The 19,924-nt window shown below is 44.2% G+C and overlaps 1 protein-coding gene and 1 pseudogene across 3 annotated transcripts; both read right to left on the bottom strand.

Moving 5' to 3' along the window:
* Positions 1-44: 44 nt before the first annotated feature.
* tbrg1 (transforming growth factor beta regulator 1) lies at positions 45-5,365 on the bottom strand. Of its 3 annotated transcripts, none has more exons than XM_029672252.2 (15): positions 5,078-5,364; positions 4,651-4,823; positions 4,388-4,445; positions 4,179-4,261; positions 3,948-3,984; positions 3,397-3,459; positions 2,812-3,048; positions 2,557-2,627; positions 2,226-2,440; positions 1,974-2,113; positions 1,547-1,693; positions 1,319-1,416; positions 1,114-1,224; positions 765-913; positions 45-563 (listed from the first exon to the last, which is right to left on the bottom strand). In XM_029672252.2, exons 1-15 carry the CDS (start codon positions 5,153-5,155, stop codon positions 475-477), a joined length of 1,749 nt encoding a protein of 582 aa, XP_029528112.1. In that variant the 5' UTR covers positions 5,156-5,364; the 3' UTR covers positions 45-474. The 3 variants fall into 3 exon arrangements, with proteins under 3 accessions (XP_029528112.1, XP_029528113.1, XP_029528115.1); XM_029672253.2 differs by having other exon boundaries at positions 783-913; XM_029672255.2 differs by having other exon boundaries at positions 376-563; positions 769-913; positions 5,078-5,365.
* A 280-nt stretch (positions 5,366-5,645) lies between these two features.
* LOC115137753 (uncharacterized) overlaps positions 5,646-19,924 on the bottom strand; it is a 29,985-nt pseudogene continuing 15,706 nt past the window's right edge.

Here is a 19,924-nt window from a genome sequence, read left to right as displayed (position 1 = left end):
GTAATTAGAATAGTAAAAATAAATGTTTTGTCATAGCCGTGGTATTCCATTCAGCATTCAGGGCTCGAACCACCCATTTTATAGTACTAACTACAGTGGTACATACAGGGGCCAACTTGATGATCAGATCAACTTTCTTTCACATGTTAACAACAACAACATACATTGATTGTTTAAATTGAAGAGAACATGATTCCGGTAGTCTCCTCTTGGTTCCTTCCAGAACTGTCAATGTCAGTAGAGACACAACTGGTCCTATTGAGAACTTCCACACAGGTGTCACCAGGCTTTCTAGAGCAGTAGTGGAGGGTAAATGCCATTTAATTTATTTTGCACAAGCATTTACCCACCGATCACAAATAAATGCATTGAAAATATATGGAGCGTTACTTTATTAACCGCAAAGGGCGATCACCGTTTACCAGTATTTTCTTTTCCACTACTTCACTGGTCTGGATGTTGAGGAGGAACAGATCAGTGGCTGAAGTAAGATGTAGATGGTTGCAGGGTGGGTGAACTCAGAAGATGCTGGTGAGAGGAACCAGGGGATTGTGGAGTCATGCCTGGGGAAAGAAGATGGGACTGAGTGGTTGAAATCAGATCTTGACTGAGGATAGTTGACCCATAATATCATTGCTTTCTATTTCTGATAGCAGACAACTTCATTCAACAAGAATAATAAACAAAGGCCATTATATGCTAAATGCTGAGCCTAGGGGGTGTACAGGTAGGTAGAGAAAGTATGGCAAACTGCTCGGCCTCACCTACTAGATTGTGCTCACCCCTGATGCTGTCATCAAAGCCCTGGTGTCTCTGGTATGCCTCAAAGCTGACAGAGGCATCGTCCTCAGGCAGGCTGTGTGGAACCTGGCCGTCGCCTGGACGACACACCTCGAAACGGATCCACTGATAACTACAAGGACATATCACACCAATAAGCAGCACATAAGTCGTTCAGCTACATGTACACTAGCAGATATGAGAGAGTATATTAAAGGTCAGTTCATCTGAAAAAGGAAATGCACCAATTGCAATCTCCACAAAGATAATGTGCAATGTTCAATTAATTTCCTGTGAGGTAGATGACATTATACTTGAGTACTAGAGACGCACTTGCTGCACTTGCGTGCTCCTGGGCAGCTCTGGATCAGGTTCTGGATGGTGGGGTGGGAGAAGCCAAAGAAGTCTGCTCCTGAAGGCACGATGGGTACCACCGGTTTCGATCTATAGGGGTATAGTTGTAAGATAATGAGAGAAAAGTCTTACAATGAAATGCATCCACTGATTCTATAAGCCAGTCTGTACAGCAAGCAGGTACCTTAGAGCACCAATGGCCTTCAGCAGGTTGGAATGGCAGGTGAGGGCAGAGGAGGCAGCTATGGCATTCTGAGGGTCTTCCTCAGGCACTATCTCAAACTGGGAGGGGGGAGATTGTTTGATAAGGAAAACACTCCTCACAAAAACATAAGCTGTCTTCACAGCACCTATTTGACTTACTTAGCACTTGACTTCATAATGTTTTATAGCTCCATTAGTGCGAGTGTACCTGTGGGCCACCACCCCCGTCCTTAATCTGGCAGGTGTACAGGCACTGCTGATCAGGGCTCTTCATGCTGGCGAAGAAGCGTGTGCTACAGTAACCCACTGGGTAGATGGCACACTGGTCATGGAACAGCATCCTGTCTGTGATAATCTGGAACAGAGAAGGACATCATTCATTATTTTCTAGCCACTGATCTGAGAAGTCATGGGCTGTGTCCCAACAGTCTTAAATAGCCTCTCCTGGTCTCCTTTCATGGACACTGATCCTGACCAACATGATAAGGGAGGGCAATATGGTGGAAATCTGTTCAGTACTTTCAACAAATGGTTATGCAAGTGAGGAGACAAGGAAAGGAGAACAATGTAAGATAAGTTGGACAGTGTTGATGAAGAGCAAATGTGAGGCATTAAGTATGAGTTGAGACACAGACCTCCCCTAGACTGTACACAGTCAGACCCCCCAGTACTATGGGGAAGACAGGACGTCCTGAGGAGTCCAGGGCGATGGGCTGAACCAGCTTACGAGACCCCGCGTCAGCAAGCTTCCGCTTTTTTGACATTCTTTTTGGACCTGAGGAAAATGTATTTATGGAGTCAAAGAAAATACTGTGCTACCCATCATTACAAGACATAAGAATCTGTCTTGTCTACAGGTAGGCTGGTATAAACATGGCTCTACCCACCGTCCTCTTTCCCATTCTCCCTGCCTCGTTCCTTCTTAGGCTTCTTAGGAAGGCCCTCCTCTGCCCCAGAGGTCAGGTTATGACCCACAGGCAGGACTGACGCCCCCGTTGGGATGGAACTAAAGGTCACAGGGGGGTGAGAGCTGGTAGTAGCAGCGGTGAGCAGCTCCCCCTCTGACACAGACTGGTACTGCAACAGGGATTTCAGTAAGAACCTGGAAAACAAAGCACAAGAGATGCCCCATTAGACAACAAAAACTGTTTTCAAAGTACCTGTCAATCAGTGTCCCAAAGTTTTTTTTAAATGCATCAATATAACAATTAAACTCACCTGCGCTCCTCTTTTGCTCGCACAAACTTCTCCTCTAAGTGGGCAACTTCATCACAGAGAGCCGCATTCTCCTGTGGGATATTCAGTTAGTGACTTCAGCCCTCAGCCAATAATACCAGTCTACTACACATCTCCAACATTTCTCTTCCATACATTAAGTTTTATGGGGGACATATGTAGCATCTGAACACATTGTGTTACAGAAATAACTTCATACAGATTCAAGTGATTGTCTTTAGTATGTAGAGTACTCACAAAAATCATGGCCAGTGCTGCTTTGCGTAGTCTGAGGTACTTTAGTCTGTACTTTTCATTCTGGTTATTGCGTGGGCCTTTCTTGGTCTTGGGCCTGGTCTCAGAGAGACCCGTGGGGGAGGGGAAGGGAGGCAGAGAGGCTGCAGAGCCAGAGCTGGAGAAAGTTGACTGGGGGGGAGACCCCATGAAAGACTGGGTGGTGAAGGACTGTAGAGCCTGCTGCCCCTCATCATCTGTCTGTGGACGGAGCGAGACCAAACTCAGTGGGCATTGCATCATAACACCACATTCAAATACTAGTGGCAATGTAGGCCACGATCCACATCATGATTGTGCATACAATGACAATGTTATGTGGATGAGGTATATCTGGAACAGTAACTGATACAACGCAAAATGAAAACTGTGACAAAGCAAAGTAACATGGCTACAATGACTATATAAGGAAAAAATATATAATCTTAATTATCCAAACACATTGATCTTCCACTGCACTCTCCTAAATGTCTATATTTGTCAGATCAGCAGTGATAGAATTGAACTAAAGGGATTTCTTCTGACATCCTTTGCATAATGATAACTTACCAACAGTGCAAAGACTCCATTTCTGTTCTCAATCCTCTTGAATCTCCTGCTGCCTTTCTGTGTCTGCAACATAGTGGGATACTAAGGCCAAGGCTAGGTGTTGGGGAACTGACAAATGTCTTAAGGGTCGGTCTCACTGTTGTAACCTTGAATGACTAAGATCTAGCCTGTGTTAACTGCTACTTAAGAGCATCATGATGAATGTTCTAATCCTGGCACACTATAGCAGAGAGCGCAATCGCATTCTCTCTGGTTCAAGGCACAGGCCTTTGATGTGCAAACCTGTCCTACGTTCAACCAATGGCCTTTCTTTCAATAACAAAAGGAAGGGAAAAGCAAGAGTGAAATGATATGCAGAAAGCAAAAAAAATGTTTTTTTTCTAATACTGAATTATCCACTTTGATAATGTACAGCAGAAATAACGAAAATAAAGTGAACTGCTTAATTTATAGTGGCCTTGGTGTGGAGTCCATTGGAATACAGCAGAGAAAATGGAGATGCTATGAGCTTTGGACCTATAATAGCCATTGAAGTGTCTCATTAGTCTTACCTCACGGTACATGACAGCCTCAAGGCTCGACTTCGCACTGTCCAGAAATAGAATATAAATGTGGTTATGGGCAGTTGAGGAATGATTACTGGGAATATCATGCTGTTGATCTATCAGGAATCTTTTTGAAAGTTTAAAATACGTTTTTTTTTTTTATGGAAGCAGTTGATGCATTTAGTCTTTCTTTAAAATGCATTGTATATCTATAGAATTGATAATGTTGTACTGTACTTGGACTGAACCAATCCCCTGTCAATGATTTGCTGTTTGATCTCCTTGATGTGCATTGGGCGTCCAGCTGCCTCCAGTACAATCTGGAAAAGAGCAGACTGTTTTATTGCTGATGTATTTCACTGACAGACAGCAATCTGATTTTAAAATGTCAACATGGTACATACAGTAGCCTACAGACAGGGCTGTGTTTAAAAAAAATACTGTACCTGCGCAGCATCAAGCCATGTGAGATTGGGCTTGTCTGCAACATCGTTAGGTGGTTCACTGTGGAAAAAGAATTAAGACATTAATATTTAGGTAGACAATTTTAGACAAAGCAAATAAATATTCACGTAAGAGACTTATCCTCATATCATACTAGCAGAAAGACCCAACATTATCTTTCCTGTGTAGTGGCAGCCTATTTGTACTCCCACATACAACAGAATAAGGACGTGTGTGTGCATGCTGTTCATTTGGCACTGCTTACCTCTCTAGAGCCTCGGCAGCTCCTGCCAGGCTGGCCATGTTGTCCAAGGCAGGGAAGAGAGAGTAGTTTCCCTGTCCGTCTGGCTCCATCTCGGACTCAAAGTTGGACAGTGTGTTCAGTGGGTCCATAGGTGAGAGAGGAGTTCCTGTGGTCGGGTTTCTGCTCGTTGAGGGCTGGAACAAAACGTAAACACACATCCAAGAACTCTGTTCATCTAGATGATTTTGTAGAACATAGCTACTGCCTGGGAAAATAAGAAGAGGCAATGAGGATGTTTTGGAAATGAGCTCGACGGCGCATGAGCAGCTACTACCAGCTAGTTAGCTATCAATGATCGCAGTCGAGAGGTTTGTAGGAAGTAGATAACTCGGCAGTTAGCTCGAATTAACGTTTGTACGAGTATTCGTTATATTTTGCAAAAACTTACCCCACTCCTGTCAATTCGTGCTTGCTCTTTTCCGTGAATCATCGGAGAACCCTGAAGCACTTCTTCGCTTGTCTCCATTGCATTGTTTACATAACTTACACGTTGCAGCAAAAGCTTGACGCTAGCAAACAAACACGTTTCCCGGAGAGTATGTTTGTTAATGTTTGTTTCTAATCTCAACAATTACTATGATTAAAGTTTTGCAAAAATCCAACAACGCGTTGTGCAGTCGACTTGTTTTTATCGCCTGAACTATTTCAGAAAACTGACGGAAACTACGCTTCGGAGGTATTAAAACAAGCACCATGTCTTTCCTGTCATTAAATAGCTTTTTTTAGATTTGGGAAATGTAGTTCTTTATGCAGCCTGTTGTCAACAGCTGACGTGGCCAAGTATGCTGTATCTGTAGTTGGAACAGAGTATGAGCTACGTTCACAATAATACTAAACAATATTTGTATCAATTGCATTTATTTAATGATACATGTTTTATCAATGAACATCTCGAATCTTGCTCTCTGACAACAGATATGATCAAATGAGAAACAAACAAGTGCCAGAAGGTACAGTAAACATGTCGACTTACACAACATCTGACTTTTATTTGTATCCCTAGGCTATGCTGACAGGAGTTTGACATTAATGAAGAAGTAGACGAACAACCCTTGATCTATTATACACATACCCAACAGTTATATGCACGTAATTTGATATATATCAAATACAGCAATCACTTATTTATTGCATTTCAACTTTATTTTGACAGGGAGTCATGCTGAGACCACGGTCTCTTTTAGAGATGAGCCCATACACATATTCATATTTATGGATGAATATCAAAGTAGACATACACTCTATAACAGCTTTCCTTTGTTTCGTAGTGATAGACAAGCAAGAAACACATTAGTAAGCCTACAACAGTTTAGCAATTCTTTACAGAGATAGAAAATTAGCGAATACTGCAGTTTGTACATTTTTTTGCGGGAACAGAATGTTCATAACTAAATCGTATTATCAATTGTAGTAGTATCATAGTAGCAATCCAGCCAGCCGTAGTTCAGAAGAACACCAATCACCCGTTTGTACGCCAGATAGTACTCACTCTGCCTTGGACCATCTGAGAAGTAAAGGTAACCTATAGGAAGAAACATTGGCTTTATCAGCAAAGGTTTCGTCCAGAGGAAATATGGTGCTGAAGGCTTTATGAACTCATGTATGTAATAATATGACGATTGTTTTACAATATTCCTTGCAAAACAAATTCTCAAAGACAGCGTTCACTTTGGAGCCAATTCCTGGGAAATCCTGAGTTATGGATCGAGGATATCCATAGTCCATTTGTCGTCTTGCCTCAAAGCTGAAACATAATTATCAATCAAATCATTATTTTGTATAATTAAATCTAAAGATTCATGTTATCATACAGAAAAATGTATGACATATATACATATATTATTGGCATCTTAATTAAATCATCTTCTAAACTCACCTCCAGCATTTGTTGCCAACTAAGAAGAGAGTTTTCCCTCTGGTTGGCACATACACAGATGCATCTAACTTAGTTACTGATGAGGGGATACCCAAGTTGTAGATTGACTTTTGATAACCAGGGAGGATTCTCTTTGCATTATCCCTTACAGTGGCTTGCGAAAGTATTCACCCCCCTTGGTATTTCTCCTGTTATGTTGCCTTACAACCTGGAATTAAAATACATTTTGTATGATTTGAATTACACAACATGCCTACCACTTTGAAGATGCAAAATAATATTTTTTATTGTGAAACAAAGAAATAAGACAAAAAAACGGAACTTGATCGTGCATAACTATTCACCCCCCCCCCCCCCCAATACTTAGTAGAGCCACCTTTTTCAGCAGCTACAAGTCTCTTGGGGTATGTCTCTATAAGCTTGGCACATCTAGCTACTGAGATTTTTGCCCATACAAGGCAAAACTGCTGCAGCTGCTTGAAGTTGGATGGGTTCCGCTGCTGTACAGCAATATTTAAGTCAAACCACAGATTCTCAATTTGATTGAGGTCTGGGCTTGACTAGGCCATTCCAAGACATTTAAATGTTTCCCCTTAAACCACTCAAGTGTTACGTTAGCAGTATGCGAAGGGGTATTTGTCCTGCTGGAAGGTGAACCTCCATCCCAGTCTCAAATTTGTGAAAGACCGAAACAGGTTTAGCTCAAGAATTTCTCTATTTAAACGCCATCCATGCCCACAGCATGATGCTTCCACCACCATGCTTCACTGTGTGGATGGTGTTCTCGGGGTGATGAGATGTGTTGGGTTTGTGCCAGACATAGCTTTTTCCTTGATGGGCAAAAAGTTCAATTTTAGTCTCATCTGACCAGAGTACCTTCTTCCAGATGTTTGTGGAGTCTCCCACATGCCTTTTGGTGAAAACCAAACATGTTTGCTTATGTTTTTCTTTAAGCAATGGCTTTTATTCTGGCCACTCTTCTGTAAAGCCCAGCTCTGTGGAGTGTACGGCTTAAAGTGGTCCTATGACACATATTCAAATGTCCGCTGTGGAGCTTTACAGCTCCTTCAAGGTTATCTTTGGTCTCTTTGTTTCCTCTGATTAATGCCCTCCTTGCCTGGGTTTTGGTGGGTGGCCCTCTCTTGGCAGGTTTGTTGTGGTGCCATATTCTTTCAATTTTGAATAACGGATTTAATGGTGCTCTGTGGGATGTTCAAAGTTTTGGATATTTTTTTATAACCCAACCCTGATCTGTACTTCTCCACAGCCCTGACCTGTTTGGCGAGCTCCTTGGTCTTCATATTGCCACTTGCTTGGTGGTGCCCCTTGCTTAGTGGTGTTGCAGACTTTAGGGCTATTCAGAACACGTTTATATATACTGAGATCATGTGACACTTAGATTGCACACAGGTGGACTTGATTTAATTAATTATGTGACTTCTGAAGGTAATTGATTGCTCCAGATCTTATTTAGGGGCTTCATAGCAAAGGGGTGAATACATATGCACGCACCAATTTTCAGTTTTTTATTATTATTATTTTTTTTAAACTATTTTTATTTTTTTTCATTTCACTTCACTATTTTGAAATCCATTTAAATTACAGGTTGTAATGCAACAAAATAGGAAAAAATGCCAAGGGGGTGTCAGGGATAGCTAGGAGTGGTGGGTGTGGAGTCAGGCACAGAGAGCAATGCTTCCAATGCATACGGACAGGGAGAGGACAGTACTTCCCCCTAAGACCCCGCACCGTCCTCTCAATTCCCGGATGACCCGAGGAGGGTAGAGTGTGGTCCCACCGGATCAATTTGTCACGAACACCAAGCGGCACGTACTTCCGTCCCACTGGACACTGTGGTGGCGTGGGTTCTAACCGTGATGCCCTCTCGATGTCCGCGTCCACCTCCCATACCACCGGTGCCACCAGACATGAGGCGGGAAGTATGGGAGAAGGATCGGTGGACCGCTCCTCGGTATCATAGAGACGGGACAGCGTGTCGGCCTTAGTGTTAAGGGAACCTGATGGTGAACCGAAATCTGGTGAAAAACATGGCCCACCTTGCCTGGCAAGGATTCAGTCTCCTCGCTGCCCAGATGTACTCCAGATTACGGTGGTCAGTCCAGATGAGAAAAAGGTGTTTAGCCCCCTCAAGCCAATGTCCCCACACCTTCAGAGCTTTTACCACAGCCAGCAACTCCCGATCCCCCACGTCATAGTTTCGCTCCGCCGGACTGAGCTTCCTTGGAAAAAAAGCGCAGGGGCGAAGCTTCGGTGGCGTGCCCGATAACTGTGATAGCACGGCTCCAACCCAAGCCTTGCACGCGTCCACCTCCACCATGCATGCCAAAGAGGGGTCTGGATGCGCTAATTTGGGAGCATCGGTAAACAGCGCCTTCGCTGACCACCGCAAACGCACCGGCCCCCTTCAGCAGTGAGGTAATGGGAGCAGCCACCTGGCCAAAACCCCAGATAAACCTCCAGTAGTAATTGGCAAACCCTAAGAACCGCTGCACCTCCTTTACCGTGGTCGGAGTCGGCCAATTACACACGGCTGCAACGCGGTCACATTCCATCACCACCCCAGATGTGGAAATGCGATACCCCAGGAAAGAGACGGCTTGTTTGGAGAACACACATTTCTCAGCCTTGACGTGCACGTCATGCTCCAAAAGTCGCCCAAGTACCCTGCGCACCAGAGACACGTGCACGGCGCGTGTAGCGGAATAAATCAGAATGTCATCAATATAAACCACCACACCCTGTCCGTGCAGGTCCCTGAGAATCTCGTCCATGAAGGATTGAAAGACGGCTGGAGCATTCGTCATGCGTCATGAAGAGGTACTCATAATGGCCAGATGTGGTACTAAACGCGGTCTTCCACTCATCCCCCTCCCAGATACGCACCAAGTTATACGCACTCCTGAGATCCAGTTTTGTGAAAAAGCGTGCTCCGTGAAATGATTCCACCGCAGTAGGGATGAGAGGTAGCGGGAAAATAAACCCCACTGTGATGGAATTTAGACCTCTATAATCAATGTACAGACGCAGACCTCCCTCCTTCTTCTTCACAAAAAAAGAAACTTGAGGAGATGGGGGACGTGGAGGGCCAAATGTACCCCTGTCCCAGAGATTCAGTGACATATGTCTCCATAGCCGCTGTTTCCTCCTGTGACAGCGGGTACACGTGACTCCTGGAAAGTGCTGCGTTTACCTGGAGGTTTATCGCACAATCCCCTCCTCGATGAGGTGGTAATTGGGCCGCCCTCTTTTTACAGAAAGCGATAGCCAAATGGGCATATTCTGAGGGGATGCGTACAGTGGAAACCTGGTCTGGACTCTCCACCGTCGTTGCACTGATGGAAACTCCTAAACACCTACCTGCACACTCCTCTGACCACCCCTTTAGAGCCCCCTGTTTCCATGAAATCTTAGGATTGTGAATAGCCAACCAGGGAACCCCCAGCACCACTGGAAACGCAGGAGAATCAACGAGGAAGAGACTAATCAGCTCCTTATGACCACCCTGCGTTACCATGTCCAGTGGAACTGTGGCCTCCCTGACCAGCCCTGACCCTAACGGTCAACTATCTAGGGAGTGCACGGGGAAGGGTTGGCTTAACTGCACCAACAGAATCCCTAACCTATGAGCGAACCCGCGGTCCATAAAACTCCCAGCTGCCCCTGAATCGACTAGCGCCTTATGCTGGAAGAGGGGGAAAACTCAAGAAAAGAGATTAGTACAAACATATGACCAACAGGGAGCTCTGGGTGAGTCTGGTGCTGACTCACCGGGGGAGTCCGAGCAGTGCTCTGCCTGCCCTCTCGACTCCCAGACGAGCTCCTCCAGCACCGATCGGCAGTATGCCCTCGCCGACCACAACTGGTGCAGGAGGAGTGGAACAGATCACTTACTTATTTAACTGATCACTTACTAAATGCCTTGACTGACACTTGTGATATTGACAGACAAACAACATAGTGTTTCAATTCTGTAGTTGGCTAATTAAGAATGTAAGCTTTGTTCAACTCGGGGTAGTGGTCCCTCGCTGAGTCTGGACCCTCCCAGACCACGTTGGCCCACTCCAGGGCTCTGCCCTTCAGGCAGGAGACGATGACTTTCACACTCTCCTCTCCAGAGGGAGTCGGGCGAACGGTAGCCGGGTAAAGCTCTACTTCTCCGGTGGCGTAGCTGGAGCAAGAATCCCTTGCACCCGGCAGCCGTTCCATCATACTTCCTCGGGGGCGCGAGCCGAAGAGCGCTGGGTCCGTACGCCACCGTAGAAGTTGGTAGCGCAGGCTGAGGAGGAGCTGGAGATGAAGTAGGGAGGCCGTTCCTCTGCCATCTGTCCATTCTCTCCATCATCTGATCCATCGCCGTCCCGATCCGGTGTAGGATGGATGTGTGATGGAGGACACGCTCTTCCATGGATGGGAGTGGGGGCGCAGCTGCTCCTGCTGACTCCATGGCTTTTGGTGCGGGTTTCTGTCACGGATAGCTAGGAGTGGTGGGTGTGGAGTCAGGCGCAGGGAGCAATGCTTCCAATGCATACGTTTATTAAGCTGGGTCTAGCCAACAAACAGGCAAAAATATCAATAAACAGGTATGTCCCCAAAACCAGGGAAAATAACAGACAGCAAAACAATTCACCACTGACAGTGAGAATAAGCCCGCACAAAAGCAGGCGGGCCCTTTAAATAGGCCATAATTAACAACAAATAAGTAACAGGTGAAAACAATCCAGACAAAACTAACAGAAAAGGAAAGGGAAGCGGTGGCAGCTAGTAGACTGGTGGCGGCGAGCGCCGCCTGAACAGGGAGAGGAGCCACCTTCGGTGGAAGTCGTGACAGGGGGATGAATACTTTTGCAAAGCACTGTATTCCCCAGTATTTGTCACCTGTGGAAATATAAGACGAAGGAAATACTGTTTGTACAAGAGAGAGTTTGGGAGTGGGAGTACACAAATCAAATTTAGCTGTCATTTTTTGTGCTTTTGACATTCCTGTCATTACTGTACCTTCAAACAGATGTACCACATATTTAGCTGGGACTTCATAGGCAGCATCGACATAGTTAATCTGAGCCCATCTCGATCTCACTTTAGTCAGCCTAATTCCTTGGACAGCCGTGCTCTTCAGCCAGTAGTACCTATAATGACAGAGAATCAGCTTGAAACACAGGTTGCAATCATACAGGCCTTTTCTTACAAGATAATGATAAAATTGTCTTGCATTGGAAATGTTTGCAAGGATCCAACTCACCCATTTTTGAAGAAGTACAGTTCTCCCCTGATCGAGGAGACTGCTTCAAACACCAGGTCCCGGTTGCACTGCTCGTCTTTGGGGTTGGGTCTGGAGTCTGGCTTGGGGTTCTCTGTTGGCTCCTCGGGTTCTGGCTCTGGTCCTGGTTTGGGTGTAGGCTTGAGATGAGGTGTACAGGTACCTTTAAGGTAACACACACCACACAAACATGTAAATAGGATTCCATAAAGATAGTAATAAAAACACATGTAGTGAACAGAATTATTCTATAGAAATGCTGTCAATGTGTTTGATTACCATAGAGGGCTTGGACCCCACGTCTGTCATTATCAGGCAGTGTGTATCCATTGTTATTTACATACTGATAGTTGGGGAACATCAGAGCTCTCCTGTCCCTGGAGTGGTCAAGTCCCAGAGCGTGGCCAAACTCATGGGCCGCCACCAACTGCAGATTCACTTCTGAGGACAACATTACACGTGAGTCTGTTGAATAAGTGAATTGGGCAACACTGTGTTTTAAATATTGTTGTGTGTTCAGATGGTCACCCCGCTAGCTCATTGTCCAGGTTTCGTCGTCATCAAAGTGTGTGTCCCGTCCAGGGGAGTTGGTAAGGGATAAGACACCATTCGGCCATCAAAAGGATAGAAGTCCCCATGATCTGTGTTTGGACAAGCGAGATTTAAGACATTTTGTCAGTAGTGTATAGAGATGGTATTGAATCCATGCCATTGTGATAGTCCATACTCACATCAACCCTCGAAGAGGATCATGATGTCGGCAGTGTCAGTGTGGATCTGTTTGAAGTCTTGAGGGATTACATCACTGTAGATTTGGAAGGCCTGGGCTATAGTTGCATCTACATCACTCTGCCTTGGGTCTGGTGTGTACTGAGTGATTCTGTTAAATACAAGTCATTCAGCACTCACTCAGTGACATTACCTGATAAGTAAAAGGGACCCATTTTACTCCTGCAGTGCAACCTAGGCATTGCACAATGACCCAGGCTGGGTAACAACGGATTTGACATTTCAGCAGATGATCAACAATTATCCATGAATACCATATTATTTTCCTTGACTTTAGCTGTCAAACTTAATGCACTTAAAGAGCTTTTACTATACCTGTAGGTGACAGTGCTCTTCTCCCATTTTTGTTTCCTGTGGAAGTGTCCATATCTGCTGATGTCAGACACTCCACACATGGACTCCTTCATCACCTCCAGAGTGTTTTTGTCCAGTGACCTCCAGGCCAAAGAGTGCCTGCATGGCCTCCAGGCTCTTGTGAATGTCAGGCTTGATAATGCTAATGTGATTTCGGCAACCCCACATCTGTGTAGTATTGATACATGGTGTATTGAGACCTGGTGTAGGAGGAGGATAAGAGACAACATTATAACCTATCATGCCTATTAGGACTCTCATGCAAAACAGTACAAGCATAACAAGTAGGCTAACAAGTATTTTCTCGCCTCAATCTGAGATAATACTGACAATACGGGTAGCAACACACTGAGCCAAGCGATGCTAAATTACCCCAGCAACTGTCTTGTCGTCCTCTGGAAATGTCTGGACCTCTGGAGTGCTGGTGGGGGCAGCCTGACACAGACCCAAACAGGCCAGAAACAGGACCGCGGAACCCGTAGAAAGACCCATAATTTACAAACCTGTGGTAATGCAGAAGGGAGGCCCTCTCTTTCTCTATCACCCTGCCCTGTCCATACTCTCTTTTATATGATCCCTAATAACCTGTGGTGTACATGGTTCCAATCAGAACATGAGTGAGATGCCAAGGTCGGCTTTGTGCTGTTGAACATTGCTGTAAAGGTTAGGACATGCCCCTATTCTCAAGGAAGAGGGATCGTCCTCCTAATAACATTTTTGGAGGTGGTGCGTAGAGTTTGGGGTGATTGTTGGGGTGAGGTTTAGGCATACTGTAGGTACACATTGTCAGTGGTTAGTTTGAATATTTTTGATCAGTCAATGGAAGCACATCTATTAACATTCAAACTTCTAAGATACCACTGGGATTTAAGTGAACTGGCCTTGAAGATGGTTGCTTGATGATGTAATTTAACTTCTTGCAACACTGTCATCAACATTCAACTGGTGAGTTATCTTGGTTCATGCAAGGTGACATGCTTCTCTGGATAAGAGTGTCTGCTAAATTACTTAAATGTAAAATGTCTGTAAGTACTATTCCTTTTCATGAAGGAGTGTAGGGTCACGTCTAGTGTCTTTGACAGATATGTTAGCAGCCCAGCAATGCATTTGCTAGGATTCGACTCAGCTCCCGGTTCTGTCTGTAGTCATAGTTGTATGCCTTTTTTCCACTGAAGAGGTAGATAGTACCTGTTGATGAGAAAATATGATAGTGTTTTGTTAAAGTGGGCTTAGTAATCAAGATAACACAAATGTGTCAGGATATCAAAATGTATGCAATTGAAGGCAAGGTGACATGGCAAACTGTTTTATAGGCTACCTCGTAACTCAAATGCAGCATCAACCCTCCTCCCAATACCTGGCCAGTCTGATGAACGTCTGTGTTCATCGTATCTATACATTGTATAAAAAATAAACATTGAACTTATAAGTGATGGATTGCTTATGTGCAGTTGCTTTCTAACATGTCTCATTGTTCAACACTAGATGGCAGGCTTTGCCTCTCAGGAGCTGGAATACCTATTCATCAAACACTGCAACAGTCAAGACATACCAAAACAGTGGACGTTTGGAAACATGATACTTTCTGCAACAGAATACTGTATTATACTGTAATTACCACTCACTTTATGTTTGTCATTTACCCAAAAACATTTTGTTAGAGACTGTGTGTTACCTGTAGTAATCGTGTCCTATGAAGAATAAGGATTTTTCCATATTCACTGATATGAACAGCAGCCTCAATGTTCCTTACTCTGGCTGGGAATCCATAGTCATGTATGGAGCCAAAGTGGCTTTTCATCTTAAGCTGTCAAACCACCCAGTACTTAGGACCTGAAACACAGAGCACCTCCACTGCCTTTGGAACAATATGAAAACCATACCACAAGAACTGCCAGATAGCAATAAGCTTTGTGAGTTTCTTGCATGAGGTGCGACAATTTTGACATGGGGCTATAATTTAGGTCCAGTTTTTCTTTGAAACAGTTTTCTGTTTCAAATCTAGCCTTGTCATACTGTGAGTCCTAAGTGAGGCCTTTGAGGCGATCAGACTGCACATTACCAGTGAAGACATATGCCACGCCTTTGGCAGGGATGTCATTGGCAGCACCCACAGGAGAGTTGATGCTGGGAAAGTATGTGCTGTTGGGGCCCTCTCTCAGACGGTTCCAGTATGTTGTCCATGTTGTCCTCAACCACATGTACCTGGAAGGGAAACAAACCGCTGTGTTGGGGCAAATAAGAATTTATACTATAAAAATCATATTGCATAATTGAAAACTCCTTCACATGTTTTTTAAAGAGAACTATCTCCTTCCTGAACACTGCCACTGCATCAACAGAGAAGTTGGGATCGCACTTCTTAGGAAGGTTTGGTGGATCCTGTTTTCTGACTGGCTTGCCTTGGAAATAAAAGCAGTCTCCAATGTTTAGATAGAAATCCACCAAAAATGGACCATGTGATAACTATGGTGATTTCAACTCAACTGCTGGATTACCAGCATGTCACCTCATGGCAGTGTGTACTGTGCTCCATTGTAATACTTGTAGTTGGGGTACATGACAGATGAGGGGTCTTTGGAATGGGAGAGACCAAGGGAGTGGCCTGACTCATGGGCTGCAACAGTGAACAGGTTGTAACCTAAAACAGCATCCAATGAGAAATGTTTTATTTGTCTATAATCATATTTGAAATCCTATTTTATTGTGTTTTATAAAAACAATTCAGATCCTCATGTTATGCTCGGAGCAGTGGCCCTACCTAGCTTGCAATGCCCCATTGTCCAGATTTCATCCTTGTCAAAGTGCACGTCTCCCCCCATGCACTCCCTTGGCTTGAAGGCGTCAGCCAGAACACCTGTGGGGCCATCAAAGGGAAAGAAGTTTACATGAGCTACGATGGATAGATGGAGAGAGATTTTCTAACAGTCATCTATCTGGAAACTGGCTCCAGTAAGTATATAACTATAGCGCAATTAAAATCTCACATGCAGCCACACACATTCTCTACCACCTCTAATAGAAACTACACTGAACTGAACAGAGACTGATATAGGGTCAGAATACTCTTTCTTGTGAAGGAGAGGACAATGTCTGCCTTGTCGTGGTTGACATTGATGAATTTCAGTGGGGCCGCCCGCATTTACTCCAGATTTTCAGGGCCAAACGGAATGAAGTATCCACCTCTTCCCTTGTAAGGTCAGGGGTGTACTAAGCTTGTCATTGGCACACAGACAACACAGAAAAGCATGAAGCAACCTGAACGAAATATGACTAGTTATATCCAGTGAGCTGGTAATCTATTGGCAGGTATTGATTATTGCAATTCAGTGATGAAACAAAACTGTGAAGTTATGATAACTTTGTTAATTTTGTGGATTATGTAATTCCTCTTATACACTGAATGTACAAAACATTAGGAACAGATTCCTAATATTGAGCTGCACCCCCTTTACCCTCAGAACAGCCTCAATTTACCGGGGCGTGGACTCTACATGGTGTCGAAAGAATTCCACAGGGATGTTGACCCATGTTGACTCCAACTCTTCCTACAGTTGTGTCAAATTGGCTGCTGGATGTCCATTGGGTGGTGGACTATTCTTGATACACACGGGAAACTGTTGAGCGTGAAAAATCATGAAGCGTTGCAGTTCTTGACACACTCAAACCGGTGCACCTGGCACCTACTACCATACCCCGTTTAAAGGCACTTAAATCTTTAGTCTTGCCCATTCACCCTCTGAATGGCACACATACACAATCCATGTCTCAATTGTCTCAAGGTTTAAAAATCCTTCTTTAACTTGTTTCCTCCCATTCATCTACACTGGTTGAAGTGGATTTAACAATTGACATCAATAAGGGACCATAGCTTTCACCTGGATTCACCTGGTCAGTCTGTCATGTTCCTAATGTTTTGCACACTCAGTGTAATTCCCTGCAGTTAAAACATATGAAAGTCTGTTTTGGGAAGTGACAGTGCTTTCGGAAAGTATTCAGACACCTTGACTTTTTCCACATTTTGTTACATTACAGCCTTGTTCTAAAATGTATTTTTTTTTAAATAAAACCTCAGCAATCTACACACAAAACCCCATAATGACAAAGCGAAAACAGGTTTTTAGAAAGTTTTGCACATTTATTACAATTAACAAACAGAAATAGCTTTTTTACATAAGTATTCAGAACCTTTGCTATGAGACTCGACATTGAGCTCAGGTTCATCCTGTTTCCATTTACCATCCTTGAGATGTGGTAAATTAAATTGATTGGACATGATTTGGAAAGGCACACACCTGTCTATATAAGTTCCCACAGTTGACAGTGCATGTCAGAGCAAAAACCAAGCCATGAAGTCGAAGGAATTGTCCGCAGGATTGCGTCGAGGCACAGATCTGGGGAAGGGTACCAAAAAAGTTCTACAGCATTTAAGGTCTTCAATGGAAGAAGTTTGGAACCACCAAGACTCTTCCTAGAGCTGGCCGCCTGGCAAAACTTTGCAATCAGGGGAGAAGGGCTTTGGTGAGGGAGGTGACCAAGAACCTGATGATCACTCTGACAGAGCTCTAGAGTTCCTCTGTGGAGATGGGAGAACCTTCCAAAAGGACAACCATCTCTGAAGCAATCCACCAATCAGGCCTTTATGGTAGGGTGGCCAGACGGAAGCCACTCCTCTGTAAAAGGCACATGACAGCACGCTCTGAGTTTGCCCAAAGGCACCTAAAGACTCTCAGACCATGAGAAACAAGATTCTCTGGTCTGATGAAACCAAGATTGAACTCTTTGGCCTGAATGACAAGCGTCACGTCTGGAGGAAACCTGGCACCATCCCTGTGGTGAAGCATGGTGGTGGCAGAATTTTTCATCTGCAAGGACGGGGAGACTAGTCAGAATCGAGGCAAAGATGAACTGAGCAAAGTACAGAGAGATCCATGATGAAAACCTGCTCCAGAGCGCTCAGGACCTCAGGCTGGGGCAAAGGTTCACCTTCCAACAAGACAACGACCCTAAGCACACAGCCAAGACAAAACAGGAGTGGCTTCTGGACAAGTCTCTTAACGTTTTTGAGTGGTCCCGCCAGAGCCCGGACTTGAACCCGATCGAACATCTCTGGAGAGACCTGAAAATATCTGTGCAGCAACGCTCGCCATCCAACCTAACAGAGCTTGAGAAGATCTGCAGAGAATGGGAGAAACTCCCCAAATACAGGTGTGCCAAGCTTATAGCGTCATACCCAAGAAGACGCAAGCCTCTAATTGCTGTCAAAGGTGCTTCAACAAAGCACTGAGTGCAGGGTCTGAATACTTGTGCAAATGTGATATATTTATACATTTGCAAAAATGTTTTTTTTTAAGTTTTTGCTTTGTCATTATGGGTATTGTGTATAGATTGATGAGAGCAAAAAAACTATTTAATCGATTTTAGAATAAGGCTGTTGTCACGCCTTGGTCATAGTGTTTTGTGTTTTCGTTATATATTTGGTCAGGCCAGGGTGTGACATGGGTTTTGTGTTGTGTTTCGTATTGGGGTTTTATAGGATTTGGGATTGCGTATGATTAGGGGTGTGTCTAGTTAGGCTTGGCTGCCTGAGGCGGTTCTCAATCAGAGTCAGGTGATTCTCGTTGTCTCGGATTGGGAACCGTATTTAGGTAGCCTGGGTTTCACTTTGTATTTTGTGGGTGATTGTTCCTGTCTTTGTGTTGTGTTCACCAGATAGGCTGTATTAGGTTTCACGTTCCGTTTGTTGTTTTCGTATTTAACAGTTATTTCATGTATCGTTCCGTTTTCCTTCATTAAAGAAACATGAGTAACCACCACGCTGCATTTCTGTCCTCTCTTTCGACAAACGAAGAACGCCGTTACAGCTGTAGAATAACAAAATGTGGAAAAAGTCAAGGGGTCTGAACACTTTCCGAAGGCACTGTATATCTATATTCTGACAGATATCTAGAATATCAGTGGAGAAAAAGCCAAAAGATCAAATGTATTTCTTTATTTTACTAGTCGGGTTAATTAAGAACAAATTAATATTTACAATGACGGCCTGGCTTGAGGCAAAAGGCCTCCTGTGGGGCAGGAGGAGGGAAAAGAAAATGGTACAACAAGACGGACAGCACAGACAGAAGACACTTGTCAGCAGAAAGAAGAAGACATTGTGACTGCTAACACATAACAGATAATAACATGTGCCTACCTGTAGGTGAAGGTGTGATTCTTCCACTTAGGCTGGTCAGGGTAAAAGCTGTAGTTTTCCACAACAGGCAGTAAACACCTGTGCTTCCTCATCAGAGAGGGACTGGAGATCCAGTTTACCAGTCTTCTTCAGACTAAAGAAACCCTTCATCTCCCTGATCTTATCCTCCGGGGCTGAGGTTGAGGTGGCCCTCTTACTGCAGGGCAAGGGACCACTGCTGTGGCTCATGTGGTAGAACATCCTCAGGTACCTTATCAACCAGCTGGTTACTAACCAAATGCCCACTGATAGCAGGTCACTTCTCTTATATGGACAAATATGTCTTATTTGTCCTAAAGTAGGCAACATTTTAAGTTATCCAGAAAACAGCTTTTGCTTGAGCTAAAGTAGTCATAACTTTTAGTTGTCCTAAAGTGCACCTGCTACTGTAGGTATACTCAACTTTTACCATTGAAAAACAGAAAATAACTAGAATTGCAATACCTGAGGAATTAGGCAACACAATCAATGTACTCCAATACAGTTTTTTAACCATTTTCCAGAAGATTTTCAAAAGAGTGGATGAAGACACAAAACTCAGCCAGTTCCATGTCCTCAGGCCTTGGCCATTGTTCCTTAGAGATGGGTAAAGCCCACTATAGATAGGAGCATGCTTAAGGTCTGGGGTGAATCACGTAGTTTCAAAGCCTTCAATCCTGCAGTTGCTGCCACTATTACCATGAGGTGTGTGGTAAGAATATATATA

Source organism: Oncorhynchus nerka, linkage group LG11 (assembly GCF_034236695.1).
Source record: "Oncorhynchus nerka isolate Pitt River linkage group LG11, Oner_Uvic_2.0, whole genome shotgun sequence".
NCBI lineage: Eukaryota > Metazoa > Chordata > Actinopteri > Salmoniformes > Salmonidae > Oncorhynchus > Oncorhynchus nerka.
Note: the sequence above shows the minus strand (reverse complement) of the source record. Positions and strands in the feature narration are given on the sequence as shown.